Genomic DNA, 21,581 nt, shown 5'->3' with positions numbered 1-21,581 from the left:
TTATCATTACTCAGCCTGATCCCGCTGGGGCTGTGGGCCGTGCCGCTATCAGAGATTGATCGAACTTTGTCTTTGCAGTCTCTTCATTTTTGGCAAAATACTGTGCAACAATAATCAGGAGATTGAAATAGGAGGTTTTTAATCATGCAAGTCAGTCAATAGCTCCTCAAATAGTCAATTTCATAAAAAAAAAAATCAAATTTCGGGTCTAGACTGGTCATTTTTCCACCAAAGTGCGCTTGTATTGTCTAGACACTATTACACACTGACAGGTTTTGAGACATAGGTGATCGAGACCAAAATATATACAGCGGTTTCTCCACTTGGATGGTCTCTGGTACTAGGGCGTGATTTCTTGGTGTATATTATTACCTTGAGTGGCATTTGACAGTTTATTTGGGCAAGATCCTCCAATATGACAGATGCTGTCAGGTGCAGACAGGTGAGGGGTGGAGGAAAAGGAAAGCGTGAGCCGATAGCCTATCTTCAACACTATTTTTTTGGAGGTTTTGTTGTGTTGCAGAAGTAAAAACCCATACACAGAGATCCCCCGTGAATGAAACCCGAGATCGGTGAGATCAATGAAGCGGACGTGTTTTGTGACATTTTTGTACAGTTCGTAATAGAGTTTGTGTGGGTGGAAATGCAATAATAGCTTCTGCCATTGTGTTGTCATAGATGGCAGGAAGATATTTACCTTCAAAATAGGTTTTGCTCTTATATCTCTACATCACTGATTCCTCTGAGCTCTGACTAGCCAACCGTCTTTTGTTTACCATATTTTAACAGTCTTGCGCTGTCTGGCATTCTTTACACCTTGGCCCACTGAATTACATGCATTTGTGTATTCTAATGTCTAAATTAATTGAATGCATGCAATGTCTATAAGTGTGTCAGGTATTCGTTTTAAACTTTTTTTTGCATCAGATTTTTCAGTGCATAGTATTGGGTTGTGAAGAATTCAACAGTTCTAGTTTTTTTCTGTTTTGTTTTCATTTCTTGAGATCCTTTTGTATTTATTCTCCTTGCGTGATTCGTAGTCCACGTTGACATTCAAATGCATGGATGGAGGTGTGTGGTTAAGGTCCTCATTTTGCAGAACCATAATTATGATTTCACAATTGAAGTTTGATGAATTCGATATATTTACGTTCAGGTGCTTTGGGTCGCTTCATTTTGTACCACATCTCCAACCTCACCACCTCCCTCTGTCTTTGCCGATCCCGTGGTTCCTCTGGACACTGCTCCGGGAGATGCTGCCCCCTGCTGGCTGCCGTCCGGTGTCACAGCCACAAAAGAACGTGGGTTGGAGGCTGGACTGGCACTCAGGATAGAGTCGGGCGTTCGGGTGGCACTGAGCTCTCCGTTCGGGGCAGTGAGGTCGGGGCTGTTGTTGGGGACTTCGCTGATGGCTGTGGGGGAGACTGCGTTGAGGAGGGGCTTGTGGGAGGCATAGGTTAGACCCCCGTCCGTGTCACTGTCCAGGGGGAGACCGGAGCTGTTGAATTCAACCCCAGAATCACTCATCTCCATCAGGTTGTTGTCCGAAGGCAGAGTCTGGTAACGGCCGGGTTTAGACACCTCCAGACCCTAAAAAGACAAAATAAATATCAATGGAAAAAAACAAAAAACGGACAGATAAAATATAATTTAAATACTATTGGTCTTAAAGGGGTGTTTAGCTAAATCAGCTTAAAGGTGCACTATGCGACTTTTCTGGTGGCGATACCTGCTTGTTTCCATGGAGTTGTTGTTTGTTATTACATGGTTCCACAGTATGGTATATTACATTTATCCAATTACATGTGTTTTTATTGTTTCAAAATACCATGAAAACCATACATTCTTACAGTAAGCAGGGTCGCTTCTCCACAGATCTGATCTGTAACTTGGCCTAGTGATGTTACCTGCTTGTCTCCATGGAGATATATGTTGTGGAACATTCAATCCAATAAAATCTCCATGGAGGCAGGCAGTTGGAAGACGCTGTACCAGAAAAGTTACACAGTGCACCTTTAATGATCTTTTAATTATGTTTTAACAGTGTTCCCTCATCATAGTTTACTCAACCATGTTTGAGTAATCCTTTCAAGGCTTGTGTTCTCAGGAAAAATCAGTTTTCACCCAACCTTTGTCTCCGCCCCTGTCCCAAAAAGTAACTGTTTAGACTCCAGATCATACATGCATGGTTTAAAAATGTTGTGTAGACATTTTGGAAAAATTGTATCAAAATTTTAGATCAATTTTGTAGTTTACAATGAACACAATGTAAAATAATGATCTATATATTTTTATTAATAAATACTAGAAAAAAAATCTGTTTTCTGATAATTTGTTTTCTAATAAAAAAATAATAAAAGCTGCATTTTTCACTGATAAAATTTGATTACATTAGACTGTCGTCTGCAAAGAACTTCTGAAATGATCCTGTCTCTTGTTGATGATCTTATTATATTTAAAATGTGCTAAGCCTGCAGTTCAGATCTCCACTAACATGTTCTGAAATGCCTGGGATTTTTGGATTACATTAACAATTAATATTTTAGAGCTCCGTTAAATGTTAATGCTGCTGAACTTGTTGAAAGTATAAAATATATGCGAATCCAATCGCAAATGCAATATATATATGAACATAATTGTAGTTATAATGAGGGATTTTAGTTTCCTGTTCGTAGATGATATTTGACCAAAATATTGAATTGTGAATTTCAATGTCAACAGTGCTAATCTTTCATCATGTTTAAATCTATGCATTTAAAGTAGCAAAATACACTACAATTTAGAAAGGCTAGACTAAAGGAGGAGTGGAGGAAACTGGGATTGAGGTCAGTGTAAAAACAATGTGAATAATTTACACCGTTACTGCTTTATTTATAGAATCACCTTTCACTACATGGGGAATAGAGCTTTAGTAGGTTATATGATTTGACATGAAAAATCATGTGGTTACACATTTCATAGGTTTGAAATTGGAACTGATCCACTTCCAAAAGAGCAAATACAGAAATCAGTTAAAATTACTTACATTCTGAAAATGTATTTACCGTAAGTTAAGTAGTTTTTACAAGATCTATTTACTTTTTGGACCTCAATTATTTGATTACAATATTGTGGACTAAAAAAGCATATTGATTTTCTGGTTGGTTGATCATTACTAGTACTATTTTTAGATAATACAAGATAATAATAGCTTCTTTAATGTTAAACTTCAAGTAGCCATATATTAGTTCTGAAATAGATCAAGACAAGTGTAAAACCAACCAGGAACGTTCCTATTTAAACAATTTCTTTCAATACCCATAGATTAGTTTCTCACTTTTTAACATCCCTACTTTTTTCTATACCGTACTTCTTTTTTCGAGCACCTTGCACTTACTTGATTTTTCATTATTTCAAACTTATAATGTAATGCAAACTAATAATGCTAGATATTTTTGCAGTGTTGACATCAGTGGACACTATATATTATTTTATCTTATCTCCACCTTGACTATTGTACTAAATTAGCCTTACTTTCTCTTTCAATATCACGTCTTAGACTGTACTATATCCCATATCCAATGCCCATTTCATTGTATAAGCTTGACTGGTTGTTGATTACCTTTGCAATGATATTTTATAGAAGGTCATTTTTACACAGTCCTTAAACACTAAAATGGCAGAGAGTATTTTTATTTATTGTTTTAGGGTTGCTCACAGCTGAATCTCTTGGATCTAATCACAGACCTGGGTTTCACATGTAATAAATCTGGGGTAAATGGTTGCACTCATGCCTCATAAATAACAGTAATAAACATGAACAGAGGTCACACAAGCACAGTAAAAATGAAAATCTATACTTGAAATACTTGTATTCTACACATGATTGGAGTAGTTCAGTATAATTCAGATTAAAAGTGCATTATGAAACCTTTCTGATGGTGGTGTTGAGGAGTGGCTGATGGTCTCTGCGTTATTGCTTTGCCTGGAATGTTTCACAGTACGGCATTAAACTCTAATTCAATGGAGACAAAGAGGTAAAAAACACAAGCCCAAGTTACAGGTCCGATCTATGCAGAGGTGACGCAAATTACAGTAACAATACATGTTTTTCAAGGTATTTATTTAGCAATTAAAAAACATCGTCATCAAATAAATGCTAGAAATTTTCATGAAATATTGTGGAACATTCCCTGCAAAGCAATAGCATCTCCATGGAGCTACGCAGATAGCAGACCACTCCACCAGAAAATGTTAGATCGTGCTCTTTTGAGGTTGTAGGACATTTATTTCTATCTGTTTCATAAATAAATGATAAGCCATTTTCTTCAATGGGTAAGAAAATCCATATTACATCAAGTGCTTTACCCAACCCTGTTATGTAATAGTGGAGTAGGCAGTACAGTAACAGTAACTTGTAATTTGACCCTGCAAAACTCAGCCATCGACATATCCAACTCTTAAGTGGTGTAAGGTAAGTACAAGTAGTAAAGTACTGTACTTTAGTAGAATTTTTAGGTAGCTATACATTTTTACAGTGGATACGTTTGACTTTTACTTCACTACATTTGAGAGCAGGTATCTGTATTTTCTACTCCACTACATTCTTGAACAGGACTGAAAAGTACAAAGTACCTTTCATATGATTTGAGGGGTTATTTTTATTTTATCATGTATGTGGTAACATCCTGACTAAAGTTTTTGAGTTCAAGCCAAGCTTCGGCTTTGAGCAAACTAAATCAATACACAAAATTCATATGAACAATCAATGCAGCTGTTGACCAAAATATGTCTTTTTTATCAATAATAATACATTTAACACTTTGACACTACTTTTTACTCTTAAAGTACATTACAATACTTTTTCTTAAGTAGATTGTTTCATGTGATGAAATCCATGAATTGGTCACCTTCTGTCATGCTCTGAGTGAGTGTCATCTGGATTAACCAATCACAGTGAGGGTATTAAAAATATCTTAGTCCCAGTTGGATGAAGAGACTTTGAATGACATATAAATTAGACATATAATAAAGTTTTAATTGAAATGCCAATATACTACTGACCTTGATGGTGACCTCTGTGCTCTCTGAGGGCTGGTCACACATGGACTGCATAAGGGACTCCTCAGTGAAGCGTGTATAGGCCTCATGCACCACCTGAACACAAGAATATACAATAATAATATACAGATAGAGGCAAAACCTACCCATGTTGAATCACAACAAAAACAGTGGACGGTTTTTGATACAGACACAAGACATACACACAACACATATTATACAGCAGACAAACAGTTTAACTTTAGATTTGAGGTTGAGACAAGACAAAGCCATGATAATTGTTAACCTAAAGGCCACTTACATGATGTAGGGCTGATGGTACCTTTAAAGCTACCATTCATAAATAGATTTTTACCAATAGATGGCAAATATGCAACATGTTCCCCCTTCCTCCTCCCCATACCTGAGCTTTGTTCAGGCTCAGGTGTGTTCTCTGGTCTTCTTCTGTCTGGCCAAAGCTGGCACATTATCAGACTGCAGTAACGTAGATAGCATCTACTGGTGATATGTGAGAATACAGCAGTGGTGGGTCGGCCAATCTAATTACGGATGGTTGTCTTAAGTAAACATGAATCATAAAGTATGTTAATTATAAGAAAATATTTATTAATAATAGCCACAATGATTTAAACAGCTTAAATTAAATAAAGATATACATTTATTGTTCCTGCTGTGTTTTTAATCAAGTCAATAAAAATACAGACAAAAATTACAATTAGAAAAACTGCAGAAAAGTAACAAAAAGTCCTATCATACAAGTGATTTGTGTTCACTAGAATATAAGAACACAAGGCTGCATTGATAAAAGCAGGATCCTGTTGAGTGTTTACTGTGAAAGGGTGTGTTTGATTTATTGGCCTCTTGGGTAAAATCCCTGTGAGTGTCTGACAGTGGCCTTTGAGATTTTTGATCCATGTGAGAATCCATCAGCGACCAGACCCTCATCTCAACCTCAGCTGTCGAGACAAACAAACATTCAGTTTCACATTGACACAACAGGATCAACACACCACTCAAAACACACACAAATACACAAATGAAAAGATGGAAAAGTGAGGTTGTACTCCATACCACACACTGGTCTAATATTGAGTCTCTATCGATCTTCCTATTATCACAAATGAGAAACTTGTGTTGTTCCCTTTAGTAGGGTAATAGATGAGACTAAATATATCTCAATAAACTACGGGTGCATGGGTAAAATTATAAAAATCTGATGTCTTAATTTCAATAGCATCAGCATTTAATACATTTTCAGCTTCTATCATGATTCTTACCCACTTAAGCAATTTTCACACACAATGCCACATGGCTATTCCCAAGAAATGACGGTCTGTTTGTGCAAACTGCAGTGTTGCACAAGGTGCGCTAATCACCTTAATGGGCGTGTTAACGCAAGGTGTACATACAAAGAGAAAAGGCAGCCAAGATTATAGATCATAATGAAATGTACAAAAAGCAGCAGTCTGTCTTGTGCAAAGAGTTTACGCCTGTTTCTCCAACATGGAGAGACAGGCGTAACATTTTACGCAAAAGCCTGCATGTGCTGTCTCCTTTGATAGTTTTTTATGGTTCAATTTGCGCAGTGAACGGTGCATTAAAAGTCTCAGATCAATAACGTTTTCATCCATCGCATATCTGTATCTCTCTTGTAGCTGTGGGAGCCCTTGTTGCAGTGCAGTGTTTTTACGTCTTTGCCTCCGCCCCACGTGGCTCATTTAGCCAGGTGTGTGAATCTGTATGTGTCGAAGAGTCTGCTGTGCCAGGGTGTGTTAATGACATTGTCCAGACATGATCCTGCCTGGATTCTTCACTCCTTGCTGGTGGTGGTGTGTGAAAATGGCTTTATATTAATTAGAAGATTGGACAAGGCTCAGATGTTGTTATCACTATTTTAAAGTGCATAATATAACACAATGGAACATTCCTCCACATATAACTGGTGGAAAAATGTTCCACAGTATGGGAATTAAACATTTTTCTCCATGAACACAAGCAGGCGCCGCCACCAGACCCAAGTTAATAGGTCAGATCTATGGAGAGAGGAGCCTGCTCACACTAAGAATGTATGTATTTTGTGTTAAAAAAGCCTATATTTGAATAAATACAAGAAATATCTAATAAATAAATCTAATATTTAATGCCATGCTGTGGAACATTCCCGCCAAAGTACAGATTACATCTCCTTGGAGACTAGAGAGTGGCAGACCCTTTGATCAATTTATAACTGCTGTCTAATTGACAGGGAACATAGAGCATCTTAATAAGTTGACAGCCACCTCAAGGGCTTATGTCTAGATAGAAATATTGGATGGCTTACATACTACCTTCCAATTACTGTGATATATGATGGGACTATTTTTACATAGTAACTTTAAAATATTCATGCATGCAGCACTGCAGTGTCTAATCTATCTAATATGTAATGTCACTGTACAAAGAATCTTATATTAACCAGTGACAGAATGGAGCGATAATACTATAATTAAATACAGTACATTTAAAAAGATACATTTACAACACAGACAAACACAAAACACCCACTGATTTTCAGGGAAGGAAGTTGAATTTCTGCAATAAAATGACACACACACACACAGATATGCATTATATAACAAAGAAGACAAGAGAACATAAAGTACTTAATACTTCTGCCCACTCCACATATGGCTCTCTCACACAACAATATTTTCTTTGTAAATTACCAAAATATGATCTTACGGGTTCACTTCATATCACAACACTTTAGACTCCCTATGGTTCAAAACTGTATTCTGGAGTTTGCTACTTAAATGTCAGATTGACAATTTGTTACCTAAAAGAATGGGTTTTTGTTTTATGTCTTTACTCTTAAACCTTGTGATGAATACTGTGTGTTACAACATTGAGATGAACTTGTTTCTCAATAAGAATGTGGAATTTGCTATTTAAATGTCAGAATGCCAATTTGTTAACCTAGTTTATGGTTAATTTTCCTGTAATTACTGAACCTATCTACATGGAACAAAATCTGACACAAAGTTCAACTTCTCTGTTAACATAAAGAAACAAAAGTGAATATTTTTCTCAATAGACAATAGAATTGTTGTCAGCTGAAAGGACTTCAAGACATAAGATTAATATTGCAGGTGTGTGGACCCAATCCCTAACAAATTCTGACAAGGTTCAACATTTTTGTATTTCTATTTTGGATATAATGTCCACAGCTATCACATTGTTGCTTAAGTAACTTCACTGTCTATTTATCAGCAGTGATGCAAGACAAGACAGGCTAGAATAAACAATAAAAGAGACGTATCGACCCAGCCGAGGGAAAAGTAATGCTGATGTTACATTTTATTCAACCACATCCTCTAAATGTCAGGTTCATCTATAAGGTTTTGATTTGAATAAACAAAGAACAAAAGAGTAATTTAACTTTTCTGTAACATTTGTGCATTTCAGTTTAAATGAGTTGTTTTTGGCGAGGCTCTGCGGTGCACCTGACTGTAAACAAGAGACAGTGAGTCAATAGACTTAGCAGCAAAACTTAATGAAGCCAAAAGTAATAATATAACTCCTTTTGAACAAAATAGATCTGTACCAAAACATATCCCCATTTTAGAGGCCTATACACTAGATGACTTTATTGCTCAAATAGTAACCCATAACCCCAATGTCTTTCTTAACCTGAAATGTATTGTTTTTATAAGTTTCATATAATTAGTACTATGATTGTATTGTGACTAATGTTGAAACTTGAGTTGGTCTCTCAAAAAAGTCTTAAAAACTAAACAGTCCTTTTGTCTTTTTGGCAAATTTGGACTTTGATAAACTATCTATATAGTCTGTCAGATATGTATTGTTTTGTTTCTTTAAGGGTGCTTTGTCTGGAACATTCCACAGTACAGCATTAAACTGCGTCACCTGCATGGAGACAAGCAGGTGACGCAGGTAAGATCTGTGGCGCGGCGACCTCACTGTAGTAAGTAAGAAGACATGTTTTCCAAGGTATTTTGGGGCAATAAAAACACCTGTAATTCAATAAATGCTGGGTAGATAGAGTTTGTTCAATGCCATACTATGGAACATTCCAGGCAAAACAATGCTCTCTAGAGATACAAGAAGGAAGTGAAAAGTTAGACAGTGTACATAAATGAACAGGCCTCTTTCCATTCTTCTACCAAAATAATAAAAAACTGAAAGCTCTCTGTGGTTTTTAATTGCTCTTTATTCTCATGTTGTTGATTTTGCAGGAGGAGGACTCATCGTTCAGGGGTAAACAGAACAATTATGTGATCAATAAACCACTTTTAAAGCACTAAATATCATACACCCTTTCATTTATCTGGCTCCTTATTGTCACAACACAGCTAATTATTGGTCTGGATGTGATCGATAACTGAGCCTGCTGTTTAGGGCCTTCTAATGGTTGAATAATTGTTTTTAATGGGTATTTAACAGGTCCATAAATTCACCAATCTACAACTGCGAATGCTGCAAAGAGCACACAATGATTTCACAAAGATTAGTGAATTTCCCTAAATCCGCACTAGTCACACAAGTCAGTACTGCACTAGCTGTGGACCTAAATATCCCTACATATTCTGGTATTATATTTTTTTATATTATGAAAGCCATAGACCAGAGAAAAGCTATTGTGGCTGCACATGCATAAGCTGATTTGCCAAATGTGACATTTGTGGATGACATCAGGGGGTGGACAGACCAGCTGACCATCTATTTGCTCTAATGCATTTCCCACACACTCTCTCACCACACGCATCCTCCCTACAAACCAACTGCTCTTCTGTTTTATTCAAAAATGAACCAAGTCATTGTTATACTTTGCTCTTTTTAATGGATATGGAAAAATAAACTGTAAAGAGAGAATATAATACAAATATGTGCGACTTAAAATTATTTTATCTCACTTTCTATTTGGTCAGATTTCAAGCAATTAAATTAAGAGATGCAAAAAGATGAAATAATTATATATTTAAAGAGGGGTATATATATAACATTGTTCCCTCATCAAAAACATGCCTGAACAGGTTTTAGTGTATTTTAGCGCTCTCTCCCGGGCCTTATTCGGACCCTCCTTACAGTTAGCTATAAGATTCTGTGCAGTGCTCAATGTCCACAAACGTACATCAACCATGCTCCCACATGACACTTCTCCATAAATATACAAAAGCACAGGGCTGGGTGATTTCGGCTAAAAATAAAATTGTCAATTTTTTTTCTTCTACTAAAAATGTTTTTCAATCTAAAGAAAATTGTCAAAACTAAAAAGATTGTATTCAGAAGTAATCATTGGCCATTGGGGGTAATCTTTTATGAATGAGATAAAACAAGCTACTGCATTAAACATGCAACCCCAACATTTAATTTGACGGCACTGATTTCAAAATAGCCAGTGCTGCACGGTTCTGTGCTAAACTTTGGTCCCTGTGACTGCAGTGAGAGGTCTTTCTTGCATTTTCAATGCAATTTCTAATGGAAGAAAGTGGGGAAAATAAAAATACATTTTCTTTCAAACTAAACTGTACACAACAACTTGACAAACCTGATGCGATGAGCAGTAGTTTCATTAGTGGCATGCACGCTGATTGTATTGTGAGCAAAGAGAGGAGATACTCAGAATGTTAGAAACGAAACTGAAACATGTTACTACATTGTTTTAGGCCAATATAGCATTTAAAAAACAATAAAAGGTATTGTGGTGATCTAAATATGTTCTGTGTTAGCAGTCAATATCCCATAGAAGTAAAACACACTCTTTAAAGTAAGAAATAGTCAAATCTGATCATACTCTGAATTATTTTCACTAATGCAGATTAATGTTTGCAGTAAAATAATGTGACATTGATGAGAAAACAGGGAATACAAATAAATAAAACAAACAAAAAAAAGAAAAAATGCTTCACTATGCCATAATAATCTTACAGCAATCTTTATAAATGTTATATATATATATATATATATATATATATATATATATATATATATATATATATATATATATAATTTAGCCAGATATTAACCCAAAAGTGCTACCTGTCTGAAGGCTTCTCCATCGCCTTTGGACTGCTGAGCGAGGAGCCGGAGTTTCTTGTTCTTCTCATTTCTTTTGTGTACTTTGTAAATACACGACAGCAGACACACAAGCAGCATAAAGGCCACCAGAGCGAGCAGGGACAGGATCGCTACTGTCAGTTTTGGAAGCTTATAGGCTATAAGCAAGAGAGGGAAAGTGTGTTAATTTCTCTGATTAGAAATATGTGATTTCTTTTTGACAAGACAATATGTAATTCAGAGTTTTGAAGACATGCAAAATTACAGTAAATGATAAAAAGCAGAAAGAAGAGTTGATGAAAAGGACTAGAAACTTGCAGTGCAGGATTTAAGGTTCAGTTTACTGTATTTTACTGAGCTGATGTTAATAAGGAGCTACGTTCATATAGAAATGTAATAGTAATGTAATGTGTACTTTTATTGTGTGTTGATGGAAAGTAAAATCTGGTGCAGATCATCTTTTCTTTTGTGAGATTATTATACATGGCTGTATAGGCCTGTGTTTGAGTTCACAGACCACGATACTGCAATATCTTAACCTCGGCCAAGACAGATAAACATGTTTAAGCATATTTCTTATGGATTGCTCAAATATGTTTTTTGTTACAAGGAGAATTCTAAAATGTATTGGGAAGTTTGATTTTTGCCAATATCATTGACCCAAAGGCTCCAGTCAGTCACATCCTTGGTCAGTTATATAGTTAGTTAGTAGTAATAGTTAGTAGTTGCTTTATTATAATATTGTGCATTGAGATTTACAATACATATACATATTACATATTTAACCCCATATAAGCTGATTACTGATCACTGAGACAGTCCCAACAAATATGGAGATATAATTCTTTACTAATGCCCATCCATATGTAAAGGATAAGGTTATCAAGTATGTAGAAAGCTCCTTACGCTCAACGTCGATGTAAACGTGAGCCACAGAATTTCCCTCCAAGTCGGTCATTTTGAAAACCCCTGTGTCAGACTCCAGTAGTTTCTTCATGTGGATCACAGCGCCCTCTACGGTCAGCCTGCCCTCCAGCTGCGTGTCCAGGGGAGAGACCACCGCTCCCTGCTCTATGATGGGTCTGTCCAGGTGGTCCGATTTGGACCGGTACACCACGTTCAGGTTGGAGTGGTGCAGGTAAAGGTTCATCTTCAGGTTAGAGCCATAGGTAAGGTGCATGTAGTTTTGGTGCTCTGTGGAAATAAAGCGAGGGAAAGAGGGAGAGAGAGAGATTGTGTATATCAGTCAGTCACTCTCAGTATTCAGTGGTGGTAGCAGTGGCTGCCAATCTGCGCCTACAGCATGTCACACACCACTTTTATAAACAAAGCAATATGAAGTGTCTTGCTCAAGGACACAACAAATCTAAGCCACCTCTCTCCAAACAGCATAAAAAGTATGGAATGGAATACCTTTATAAGAACTGACAGTAACCTATGTAGTGCACATGTCTCACCTCTGACATTGAGGCAGTTCCTTCTTCTGACTTTCCCGTTTTTGTCAAGGATGTTGTAGCCCCCCTCGTCGGACATGCGGACGGAGCGCAGCGTCACCTTCTTATCACTCACGGTGAGTCTGCCCTCGTACTCCTCCAGCAGAACAGACTGATTAAACAGCAATATGGGAGGGGGCTCTGTGGGAACTATGTCTGTCTGATTAGAAGGACTCACGCTAGGCCTGAGGGAAACAGGAGTGAAATGAAGATAAATATCACAGCAAAAAGTTATAATTATGATTAAAAAATATGTTTAACATACGTGAACTCCAGAGCAATAGGCCCTTCTACATGACTGACATGGATGTCATAGTGATCTCCATACTTTACAATCTGCTCCATAGCACAATCTGAAAACGAAAGAGTGTGGTGAGATCAAGTCCAAACAGGGAAAACTCCGGAAGCTCCAAATGGCCAGTCCAGCCCTGGTTCAAAAGGTATATTTAACATCTAACTTGTAAGTTATTCTATCCACAGTCTTAGTGTGTATCCTAAATCAGCCACAAATCAAATATTTAGTTTAAAAAAATGATTTAAAGGTTGCTTCAAGTAGTTTTTCAATTTATGCACACATAAAAATCTACCAAACAATAGTATTGATCCAAATTTATGGTTGGTCTTTAGGACCTTCTGAATTGATTTTGGCCATTAAGACCTTTGTCACTGACACAGTGACCCAAACACAGTAGAATGAAAAAAATAAAATGTGTACAAAAACATAAGCTGCAATAAATAAAAAGCAGAATGAAAGTTACGCTAATGAATGAGATGTTAATCATTTGATTTACCTCAGCTCAGATGTTATTGATACACATTTTTTCCCTTAGTGCAAAGAAATGGTGCACATGATGAATATTATATAACATTAAATCAATATAATAATTATCGTGACGCACCTCTGACGAATACAGTGAGTTTTTTAACCACAGAAGAAGTGTTGCTCTTGATGATGTACAGCCCCTCGTCCTTCTCCTGCAGGTTCTCCAGGATGATGTGTCCGGGGGAAATGAGGCGGACTTCAGGCCCACTAAGGTTGCCTTGAGGCTGGGGTTGGGTCAGCACCTGTCCCCCCTGAAGAAGAACCACGTTTATGGAGTAGTTTGTCCTGGGTTTGAATACCACCTCGCCCAGCTCCTTTGGTGGGACGTTTATGTACAGGTCCTCCCCAAAAAAGGCCGTTCTGTGTTCTTCTTTAACTAGAGAGCAAGAGGGGCATGTTAGCTTAAAGGATTCACAGAGGAAGACAGGGAACAATACAAAAAATCCATGGAATTCAATTTAAGAGCAATAAAAAATTTGCACCATTGTCATAGTAATGAACTATTTAACAATTAATCTTTTGAATGATGAAAAGTACTCAAAATGGTGCCTATAAACAGGAAGCAAAATCTCATAAATACTGTGGCCACATCAGTTCAGTAGCAAAACATATTAAATGATCTGATTATTAGAACTCATGTATAGTAACAGGTTTTTCATTACCATTATTTATTGCATAATATGTTAACTTGTTTCATCAACAGATTGAATAATTGAAAATAATGGGTCTTACCTTTTGGAGAAGCCAGTGCCACTGCAAGAGGAAAGATAAAACCCAATTTAAGAAATGTAAACTAATACAGATCACAAAAGAGTCAAATCTCTTTGAAATCTACATGGCATAAAAATCTGTTTTTTAAAACTCTATTTGAAGTGGAAAAAACTGTAAAATTGTGTAAAGGAAAGCTGACGTTTAGCGGAAGCAGTAGAGCTCTCCAGTGGTCGATCACGATTGTGCTTACCTGAGCAGAACAGGGCTCCGAGCAGAGCAGCCACTATTACCTTCATCTCGAAAACTTTCTGAAAAGAACACAACACAAACATTTAGTCAGGCTTTTTAGAGCACAGAACAGGAAGTGGGTTAAGTTAAGAGCTGTGTAAACTAATTATAGATGTATGAATGGATTTGATTTCATTTAACATAAGGAAGTAACTCTTTTTCTTCTTTTGGCATTAAGTTGTAACCTCAAAATGTATTCTTTTCTCCTATTTCCTCAGTGATTTGAATCTTCATTTTGATTGTACAGCCCACTGTGTCTATGCAGGCTGAGGCTATGGACTGGTTCACTGAGATGTCTTGGGATTCGACCTGTGATTGTGGGTGGGTCTATACTCCCTCAAAGTCAATATATGTTGCAATTATAGACTGGCTGCTAATCAGTGTTGTCTAGATTTAATTACTGATGTTATTTTTGCAGAGAAGACAGTGTAGACCCAAATCTGCTCCTGAATCCTGGTATAGTCCTGGTTGTGCTTAAGACCTGCTTTAGCCCTAGATTTAAACTTGGGCTAGTTGATATGGCAAAAAGTGAAATAGATAGATAGCTCATAGATTTTATTTTATTTTCATCTTAAGAATAACATATAGAAATACGTTTTAAAATGCAGATTCAGATGTAAAGTTGTAAACTCTGAATTCTGCTTTAAACCAGATGCTCTTTTGACATTGGACCTTTTGGTTTAGTTCATATTTAGACTGCAGTATAGACACATTCAAATACAAATATTTTCCTCAAACCACAAGATAGAATGGGTAGTAATGCCTTTTCCACTTTATACTGTGATGCAGAGCTGATCCGACAGCAGAGATTTGCATTTTCACAAATTAGCTCTTAGAGGAAAAGCTATGTCAGCAATCTAGACACTAATGTATTTGAACATTCACAGACGGCTTAAAAGGCCCAGCCATGATTCAACAACAACTCCAACTACTCCAATTACTACTGCTCCTGCTGCTGCTGCTACTACTACTACTACTACTACTACTACTACTACTACTATTCCAATATAACCGTTTTTTTTGCAGTTTTTGAATCTTTATATTTATAATTTTACAATATGTTGATAATATTTAACAATGCACTATGTACATTTTCGAGTAGGGGATCCTCCTAGTGGCATCTTCTGCTTGTTTCCATGAAGATAGACATGTTTAATGCCATACTGCGGAATATTCCATGCAAAACAGTAACATCTCCTTGGAGAAAAGTAAGTTAAATGCCTTTTTAGAAATCAGTAAATTAGTTGACAATCATCTCAATAACTGATTAGTTGTAATTCATTGATGAACTTGTTTCAGCCCCATTTGTTTGGTCTTTAAAGGACATTTCATATGGCCCAATGTTAGTGACCATTCTATACATACCAGATGGACACAGAAAAAGATTTATACTCAAAGCAGTTTATTAAAATTTTATTTTTTAAAACTTTCACAAGTACAATTGAGTATTTTTGGCCCAAATCTACACTTTGTCCCTTTTCTTTTATTTGATCACAGAGTAGCCTGCCAAAACATACATTTACAGATATAAGCTGTATACTATAGTCCACAGTCATCTCAAGGGACAACGGAAAAAACAGCTGGCTCATAGACGCGTTTGACCTTTCACCTCCACTGCACTGGATTAAAGCTACAGAGTCCAGTTAATAAACGTGAATAATTAGATAGACGACCTGGGACCAGCCACACTGACTCTAATCACTGCAGTACCAATATGTTCATTAAATCTCAGACTGCAAAATGAACCACAGCTAAATCTAAATGGCATTTTAGCTCCAATGTACTTAGTATTAAGCTTGTGCCTTTGATTTTCATTCTTGCTGACAATTATATTGTACAGCATGATTGATACTTTTGTTTAATTTTCAGAACAGATTCATCTACAAATATTATCTGGTTGTTACTAAAACTGCAAGACAAACACAAAAAAGCTACAAAACCCTGTTAACAAGATATGCAATTAACACAGTGGGGAAAAGCAGCATCTGACACGGAGAAGAAAATGAAAAGATATTTTAGCTGGCCTCTGTGTGTAGAGTTTGCATGTTCTCCCTGTGTCTGGGTGGGGTTCCTCTAAACCACACGCGTCAAACTCAAGGCCCGCGTGCCAAATGTGGCCCTCCACATCTTTTTATGTGGCCCTCGACAAGGTAAATTAAAAGGTGTGGTGGTCTTAAAATGTCATTTTATCAGGAGATACACAGTTACACAGCCATATTTTTACATCCAAACAAATGCATATGCAATATTTGTAACTAGAATAAGTAATAAATACAGAAACAGTTTATTCATAAGTTAAAAAATTAGTTAGATTTATTTTACATCTGGCCCTTTGAGAGCAGCTATTTTGCTGATGTGGCCCTTAATAAAAATGTGTTTGACACCTCTGCTCTAAACACTCCAGTTTGCCCCATCACCCATCAAACCAAAACATGCAGAATAGGTACAATCCTCCCACTATAGTCCTGACCAAGACTAGTTCAAGATCTGGAGGCAAAAAAAAAATTATTAAAAAATCAATAATTTTGAATTTATTAGCACTCTTACATTCCTATTGGCTTATATGTTATCAATAAAAACATGTGAAGGAAGCAATTGTAGATACACGGGGAGCCAAACACCAGCTCCTGGTAGACTGAATGGTTGCCCGAGACTGCAGAAAGCATACGACTCAACGCCACACACATGGATCACTGAATGCCTGGAGCTGCACAACATTAACAGGAGAGGCTTCATTGCAAACTCAATGAGGTTGTAGAAAACCACCCTTGACGCCAATAGCAAACCGCATGCACATGTAACAGTCAAAAATGGCATATACCACGGAGACGCACTGTCCCCACTGATGTTCTGTACTCCCTTAGCCAAGTCATTGACAACACTGGCTATGGACACCTCCACTACATGGATGACATCAAGCTGTATGCTAAGAATGAGCGTCTCAGACAGTGGAGCGCAGGGGAAGAGGTGCTGGACATACCGTCATGGGAGGACAAGCCCTTACATGTACATGTACTACTGGAACATAACTGAAGTGACTGATATCAAGAGATCCTACCAATGGCTTGAGAGAATTGGTCTGAAGGACAGCACAGAGGCACTCATCCTGGCTGCACAGGAGCAGGCAATGAGCAATAGAGCAATAGAGGTCCAGAACAACCACACCAGACAAGGCCCAAGGTGTAGGCTGTGCAAAGAGTCCCCTAAGACAATCCAAATCAAATCAAATCAAATCAAACTTTATTTATAGAGCACTTTTCATACAAAAAAAAAGTAACACAAAGTGCTTTACAAAGCACTAAAATCAGTCCCACCCACCAAACCCACCCAGCCACCCGACAGCCCAACAACCCAACCCCACAGCCCAACAACCCAACACATAACTGCAGGATGGAAGATGCTGCAGGGAAAGCATACATGGAGCGGCATAACCAAGTGGCGGGCATAGTGTACAGAAACACCTGTGCAGAGTACGGACTGGAAACACCACCATATATATATATATAGTACACATCATCCGTGGGTAGTCTCAACCCTTTTTCCACACTGGGATCAGGTTATGTTACATTTTGAAGTTATATTTTATTAATCTTTATATAAAGCAATGTGGAACAACTGCATTTACCCAACTATGTCCATTTTAAAGTGTAATTAAATGGGTTTGTTATTCTCTTGTCTCTTGGGGCATTAGGTGAAGTGGATGTGACACATGCTGCCTCCTTGTGGTCACAGGGTAGCATTTACACTGGGCAGTGTGATCTTCTCAGCATGACATCCATTCAATCTGACAGAGCTAAGAGCCTTTTCCAGCTCTCCCTGTCTATCCTGCACATAAGGAGGAAATGCATGTCCAATAGCCTGGTCTATAGTTACAGATACAAACTCTCTCTCTTGAATCTTGGATACTTAGTGTTACATAAATGTTTTACCATAAATTAGATTAGGAAAGTGGACTAAATGTGCTCATTATTTGTGGAAAATGTAATGTAAATGCAATTCCACTAAAAGACACCATTCTGATTCAGTATAAGGTAATAGCTGCCTGTGATCCAGAATACACATTTCTTCAATAGTTACAAAGATGTGAGTTTGGTCACCAGTGAATCTCCCTGTTTTCAGATTGGCAAGATTGACAGGTGAATTAGCGGGGACATGCATGATCTGTCCATATCGTAAAAAATAAAGGAAAGAAATATTACAGGAAGCTGAAAAAAATTGCAAATTTCAGCAGAATCAGTGGGCGAAACACTAAACTCTGTTAGTCTGAGGTGAGATAAATTTGATTTTATTTGTAAATCACAGGTGACCAATGAGCTCCTTTGTTTCACTGTCACTGAAAAAAACAAATCTGAATGCAAGATCACGTTTGTCCAGAGTTGAGACGGAACAGAGGGGACCAGACTGATATCAATCTGTATAAAAAATACAGAGATATCATTCTGGATTTGCCAGGCAAAGATAATTATATAAAATGGTTCAAAAGAGAGATATCAAAAATTAGGTGTGGTTTGATCACCGGTACCTGTTGTTGAGTTCTTAGGCAAGGCATTTCACTTTTGTGTGATTTTCTGATTGCCTTATCAAAATGTATTCTGGCAAATTTACAAATATTGAACAGGATCATTTCTATTAGTGACTAGGCTCTAAATCTCACCATATTATAACAAAAAATACATTTTGACAATATTAATTTTAGCTACTCACATCTGTTTTAAATATACTATGACACAGAATATTGTGATGTCATCTGAAACCCATAAATAAATGTGTTAAGGAGTGAATGAATAATGCACCAACCAACTGTTCACATAACCCAGGAAAGAGCTTGCTTTTGAACAAACAATTAGTATCAATCAATCAATCAATCTTGTAGGCCAATGAGTACTTGTATCTTGCCAATATAAGTAAAATCTAATATAATGCAATCATTGAATAACTTTATTGTTTGCCATTTCATCTTCAATATATCGTCCATTTATTCCAGTGGCTCATGTGGTTAAAAATGGTTAAAAACTGAATGTTCGCTGGTAAATCCCAGCTTCGACTTCAGCTTCAGCTGCTGCTGTGTCCTTGGGCAAGAAACTACAGCAACCTCACCTATGCACAAATGTGGTAGCCATATGTGTTATAGGCATCAGTAGTAGTACCAGATGGTCAAATGAATAACTACACGATGTCTCAATTATCAGAAAGGAGTTGCTGTATGTATCATGTGCTGTTGTCTTAGTCCTATATCTGGCTTCTGCATTGCATTGAATAGCACTGAATACTATTACTCAAACCCACCATATAAAGCATCATATATTTCCACAACAATATTTATGTTATGCAAAGCTTTTGTGAGCCCGAACTTTGTCTGTGGACAGTTTGTCAATGGCAGTAGGATCTCTCAAATCAATACCAGAGTAGATCGAAGTCGCCTGCACCGTACTGCTGCTAAGTCCCCTGCAATTTCCCTTTTCTGCTCCCCACTCTCCCCTCTACCATCTCCCCCTCAGTACAGCAGCAGAAGCCCATAAAGAAAGCCTGGTGCAGCCAAGGGTGTGTCACGACCAGTATGAATGAAGCTGTAACAAGGATCTGCTGCTTAAGATGTGAGAGAAGGAGATAGAGGGAGAGAGAGAGAGGGCTAAGAAGACAAGATACCTCGATCTAATATAGGACACAGAAGAGAGAAAGGGAGCAGGATGTACAGCAAGCCAATCTTTACGTGTCTTCTCTCATCAAAAGAAGATTGATGCATATTCAATACATGGCAGTAGGTCAAAGCATCTATTCATGGGTTTCAGAATGATGAGAAATTAAGACCGTTGCCATAGCGTCTGACAATTAAAACAAAATATCTTATCTCTTGAATGAGAAAAAGTCCTAGAGGGATCCATTGGTACATAACATAGTAACATCAATTGTAACAGGCCTCCTCCTTCACACACTGTAATAGCCTGTACTGTGCCAAATACTTAGTCAGCAACATGAGGGTTGCAAGTGGCCTAAGGCAATGCGTATTTTAATGTTTTCCTCCCTCACTCTCCAAAGAAGGGATGTTCCAGATCACAGGAAAATCCCACTGCAGCAACCCCTCTTCCAATGTGTAACACTTGAATAGAAAGCTCAATGAACATTAATAGGAAAAGCCAATAGGCGATGATAGAAGACGCAAAAAAGGGTTAATGTCGCCTTTTCATCCATAGCTTTACGCACACACGTAATATGCCCAAATTCAATTAATATGTGAAGATGTCTGATGTTTCTACGCCCCAAGCATCCCAGCGTCAAGAAACAGTCAAAAGAGCGACCCAACCTGCAGAATTTAACACGCTAACATGCCTCAGTGTTAGCGTTAAAGTTGAATATGGGCGCAAATGCAGTATTAGCTAACACATGAATGAAAAGTGTGATCAATGTAATTACCTTCTCCAAGCCTTCAATCCCACAGTCTGCAGTTTTGGGAGGGGCAAATTGATGCTTTGTTGGAAAAAAAATCGCCTTTTTCTTATTTTATGTAATTTTTCTGGGCTTTTCTTCGCCTCCTCAAGCACGACAATAGCCTGCTGTAGCTGGGACAGACCGGGAGCAGCGGGAGACTTTCGGATGCTAACGATTTGTGGAGCGTGTGGGATCGGAAGTGCTCGTGAATCTTCGGCAATTTCCGTCAAAGCTTGGCCCAGTGCCATTTAGATCAAGCAACTCTGCAGTTTAACCTCAGATGACCGGCGCACACGGGTTTGGGGGCGTGTCTTTTACAAAAGCACTTACCTGGAGTGGGTTTTGTAGTTTTGAGACTTTAAAGAGGCACTGTGGAACTTTTCTGGTGGAAGGTTTTTTGAGACAGGCTATTGCTTTGTCTGAAACTGTCCACATTTTGGGATTAAACGTGTACATTTTAGCTTTCTTAAGTTACACGTGCTATAAGTGAAAATACCCCAGTAAACATGGATCCTTTCTTACTGTGAGTGGGGTCGCCTTTACACAGATCTGACCTATAACTTGGCATGACGGTGTCTTTAATAGATAGATAGCCTATGTTTAATGTCATACTGTTGGACATACGAGAAGGTGGCAGACCCTCCACCAGAAGAGGAACTTTAAATGTCTCCACAAATTTGCACTTTTTTGTGTGGGATTCCATTAAAATGTAACAATTGATTTATTTTCTTTAGGTTTAACGA

At 37.6% G+C, this 21,581-nt stretch overlaps 1 protein-coding gene across 1 annotated transcript; it reads right to left on the bottom strand.

Annotated features, from left to right (window-relative positions):
- Positions 1-1,152: 1,152 nt before the first annotated feature.
- Positions 1,153-20,893, bottom strand: LOC117379110 (uncharacterized). The gene is made up of 10 exons (XM_055225484.1): positions 20,824-20,893; positions 14,375-14,432; positions 14,146-14,166; positions 13,490-13,789; positions 12,856-12,943; positions 12,555-12,775; positions 12,004-12,291; positions 11,080-11,255; positions 5,044-5,136; positions 1,153-1,590 (listed from the first exon to the last, which is right to left on the bottom strand). The coding sequence occupies exons 2-10, from the start codon at positions 14,418-14,420 to the stop codon at positions 1,153-1,155; spliced, it is 1,671 nt and encodes a 556-aa protein (XP_055081459.1). The 5' UTR covers positions 14,421-14,432; positions 20,824-20,893.
- Between the last annotated feature and the right edge of the window lie 688 nt (positions 20,894-21,581).

This window comes from Periophthalmus magnuspinnatus, chromosome 11 (assembly GCF_009829125.3).
Source record: "Periophthalmus magnuspinnatus isolate fPerMag1 chromosome 11, fPerMag1.2.pri, whole genome shotgun sequence".
NCBI classification, from domain to species: domain Eukaryota; kingdom Metazoa; phylum Chordata; class Actinopteri; order Gobiiformes; family Gobiidae; genus Periophthalmus; species Periophthalmus magnuspinnatus.
Note: the sequence above shows the minus strand (reverse complement) of the source record. Positions and strands in the feature narration are given on the sequence as shown.

Excerpts from the sequence above, each read along its gene's own strand:
- LOC117379110 (XM_055225484.1), bottom strand. The coding sequence starts at position 14,420 with ATGAAGGTAATAGTGGCTGCTCTGCTCGGAGCCCTGTTCTGCTCAG. Across the intron at positions 12,776-12,855 it reads CCTATTGCTCTGGAGTTCAC|GCCTAGCGTGAGTCCTTCTA; the intron begins GTATGTTAAACA and ends TGTTTCCCTCAG. Across the intron at positions 1,591-5,043 it reads GCACAGAGGTCACCATCAAG|GGTCTGGAGGTGTCTAAACC; the intron begins GTCAGTAGTATA and ends TTGTCTTTTTAG.